Here is a 4,004-nt window from a genome sequence, read left to right as displayed (position 1 = left end):
GTCTACAAATAATGGTAAATGTTTTGTCATAGATTTAAGTCACATAAAATCAGGAGATTTGTGGATGAAATTGAAGGAAAGATCACTATCAAAACACTGGTCATTACAGCCATGAGAATGGAATTTGAATTTTTTTTTTTCAGTATATCGTATCTTCATGTATTGATTGCAGGATCAGTTTGATTTCAGATATCAGTAAAATGGCACTTTTAAATTGTGATTAAAAAGTGTACAAAGATCCCAAACATGGTGTCTCGTTCTTTGGTTAAAAAAATGAAATTAAAAAAAAAAAAATGCTAAATGATTTAATAAAACTTGACAGGTGTTGATTGTTCTACATAAAACTTGACATATCATGTAGGATATGAATTTGTGTCTTAATGTGGGAGGCTTTTTACCATAGAAACAATAAAAATTATATTGCTAGGAAAATTAGTAATTTTGCTTTAATATATTACACACGTATATTTTTTTCTTTTGCAGACAAAAAGGTATTTACAGTACAGTTGAACTCTAATGAAAGAGACAATGTATTAGGTGGCTCTCCTTTTGAGAGTTACCCAGAAAACTATAGGGACCAGTCAGTATGTGACAAAAATGCCAACTGCCAGGTGGATCCGCCCTCAAAGAGACACTGTCGTTCGCTGTCTGTGCCCGCAGATAAAATGTGTCCACAAAAATGGCAACCTCAGGAGACACAAGTCTGGAAGCCAGTAGCTGTGATATCCAGTGACAGACAACATCCCACAAATCTGTGTTACTTAAATCCTTCACACTACAGTGACCTCACCCAACAGACTTCAGATTTTATTAGTATAGCTCCCACAAATTTCCATTTTGAGCCGGGAGGAGGTCAAGGGTTACATATACCACCTGATATTTTCACCCCACCAGAATCACCTGTTCCCCGCCCATCATCCACTTCCACATGTTCGGGTCGTCATGACGTTTCATACTTAAAGCTTCATGCTTTTGACAACCGTAGTCTTTCATATGAGGACCAAATCTCATCTAGCTCTTCAGCAGGGTCTACTCCCAGTGTTCCTGTATTTATTGGGTCAGTTCAGTCATCCCCACACCGACACAGAATTCCTCGATGTCGTTCACAACCTTCTGTACTGCATGACAGAAAGTATGGAGTCAAACGACGAAGGGACCATGATCAGAGACCGGCCCTGAATTTCCTAAAAATGACAGAGGTCTGTGTTCTTTTACTCATTCTCATTAGAATATCATTCAGTCTAGTCAAGCAGTGTCCAAATTTTTATCTGCAGTTTGGTTTCTTGTATGCATGTGAGTGTTGGTACTGATAAAAATTGTATATGATTTTGGAAATGTTTGGAACAGGCATTCAGTGTATACAGTTTTAATACATATTTATCATTGTTGGTTGTAGAAGGGGAGGGTGTCACGGGTATCACGATTCCATGAGGAGCTGGAGTCGGTCATGAGTCTCATGCCTATTGCCAGTTCTCCTCTGGACAAAGACGTCCCTCTCAGCCGAGCCATGGAGTCCAGCACCAGTCCTATCACAGAGATGGAGCAAGGCAGAACAAGCAGTGCTGAGTTCCTGGATCGTGACCCTAATGACCTGGAAGAGGAAGATGGACCTGTCAAGCTTCTGGGTGACTCGGATGAAGTGGAGGAAATCTTCACTCTTCAAGAGGATTTAGATTTAGAACAAATTGAAACAAATTAACTGTTGTCTGTCCTAGCATCTTTTCTGTCTTTCTTTTAAATTGGAAATGTTAAAAATACTTTTTTTTCTGATTGTACATTCTATAGTGTTTTGAATTTTACACATGGGGAGAACTAATTGCATCTTTTTCTTTATTCTGTACAAAATGTTTCCGTCCAAGTAATTTTAAAATAACATTGCAATTTGAATAACATTGCATTGATAATAAACCTGGACATGTATGTTCATTTTTTTTTTTTCAATGTGGATATACATACATGAAAGTGAAAGTATATCATTTCGTAAATGCTTTAGATTATTAAAAGAATTTTTTGTACATGTATATATACCTCAGTGACATCAAATTCATTGCATTTATGAATAATATCTTGATCAGTTTAGAAATGTTTGAAATCACATGTAGCTGTTGGGAACATTCCAGTCATAAACAATTACATATTTTCATCATTGTGAATACAACATTTTACTTAAAAAAAGAAAAAAGAAAAAATTACATAAACTCAAATTCATATCCTGGGTAAATTCATCTTAGTGAATTTTTATTGAATTAAATTTTGCAATGAAGAGCTACTTGTAAACATGGTAAAATTGATGAGCTGTGAAATATCTTATCTTAATTCAGCATATATCTTAGAATTGAACTCCCACAAATATGCCTGTCTCATTTCTATTTATTACTTTTACTTATGTATTTAATATATACATGTATAATGGCATTTAATGTCAACTTAAGTCCTTCATTTTTAGCAATTTCTACAAGATGAAAGTGTTGAAATCCACTTGATAATTATGACTCAATGCAAATGACTGGACAATTGGACTTGTAATGATATCTTTCTTTTGATAAGGTATAAGATTCATACTTATGTTAGATTTTGCTAGAATTTTGCCTAATTAGATCAAACTTTGCTTGATTTCCCGTTATTGAAGCCATGAACCAATAAAGTTTGTATACCGGGTAATATTTTATTTAGTCTTAATTCAGAAGTTTTTGCATACCGGTATATTAAGCTAGATACATGTAGGATAAAATGTGAATTTCTTGGATTTTTTAAATAAAGTACCTAGATTTTGTAATTCCCCCCTTTATCAACACAACATGAAGTCAACTATTTATTCTTTTTTAACTTTTGATATTTTGTTACTCATCGTTGAGAAAATGGTGAAATTAATGGCATATCAATTTATGAAGTCTTTGTTATTCAATGTCTTATGAACAAATGGCATATTCATTTTTCATATCAATACATTTTTACATTTTGTGGTACATTTTTTTTCATCTTGTTTTTTTTTTTTAGAAAGCAAAGTTTTTAAAAAACAGAACATTCATTGTCAATTTAATTATAGAAGCTAGTCTGGGTGTAAAGTACAATGTATATTCTGATCAAATCCCAAATTATTGTGTGACAGAAAAGGAAAGAATTGGTGAAGAATATAACACATATAATGTACTGAAATACACAATGAAATCTAAAAAAATGTTATTTATATATTTAGAACTAATTAACTAGATGGGATCAATATGGAAAGCATACAGAAACAGGACTAAGTAATTGATTTTATTGACAGATACATTCAGGGATAATTGTGTCAAAATTAGCCAAGTAGATTGGCGTCAAATTTATTGCTGTAGCATTTCCCTTGCTTTGAGTAAGGTTTGTTTTTTAATTCATCTACATATTGTACACTGGATATTCATGTATAGAAACAGAACAAAGCTGTATATCGACTTCCCAGTCACCATACAGATGCTGAAGTGTGTTACTGTGTGTCATAATTAGAGAGAGACACATTTTGATTCAAATCATGGCATTGTTAAATTTATGTGGTTAATAAATGAAAATTTATTCTGTTTTTGTGTTCTGAGTCAAACAAATGGTCTTTAAGCTGTTAGCGATGTTCCTGACTTAGGGGTGCATTTCCCCCCTGAAATTAATGTAAATATTGAGAGGTAATGTTTACATTGCATTGTGGAAATTTCAATTTACATTATCATATACCGGTAATAGATGTACACAGGAGGCTTCTCATTTTTTTTTCAGACATTTCTTTCCATTAGAGAGCTCACTGAATAATCCTTCAATTTAATCTTGCATTTGCATCATGCTGGTTTAGTTCAATGGAAGAGTCCTACTGATCATTATATTCTGAAAAGAGAACATTGATTTAATTCAACTATATTTTCACTCGGCATGACATCACATCCTTTGTGCTTTTCCCTGAAAGTATCCTACCCTGGAGAGAAATAAAGTACGATGTCCTTTGATCTTGCATGGTGAAGATGGAACATTGTTTACATTGTGTA

General features: G+C 33.4%; 1 protein-coding gene across 2 annotated transcripts in view; it reads left to right on the top strand.

The window, feature by feature from the left end:
• The window catches only part of LOC134261402 (protein FAM53A-like), a 17,718-nt gene extending 14,167 nt beyond the window's left edge, over window positions 1-3,551 (top strand). For both annotated transcript variants that reach the window (XM_062743850.1, XM_062743849.1), the window contains exons 4-5: window positions 484-1,199; window positions 1,397-3,551. In XM_062743850.1, coding sequence (XP_062599834.1) covers window positions 484-1,199; window positions 1,397-1,699 — 1,019 coding nt within the window. In that variant the 3' untranslated portion in view covers window positions 1,700-3,551. The remainder of the gene's footprint in view (window positions 1-483; window positions 1,200-1,396) is intronic.
• Window positions 3,552-4,004: the final 453 nt, after the last annotated feature.

The sequence above is a fragment of the Saccostrea cucullata genome, unplaced genomic scaffold (assembly GCF_032062105.1).
Source record: "Saccostrea cucullata isolate Sc308-1 unplaced genomic scaffold, CSIRO_AGI_Scuc_v1 ctg559, whole genome shotgun sequence".
Classification (NCBI taxonomy): Eukaryota; Metazoa; Mollusca; class Bivalvia; order Ostreida; family Ostreidae; genus Saccostrea; species Saccostrea cuccullata.
This window is presented reverse-complemented; position numbering and strand designations above follow the sequence as displayed.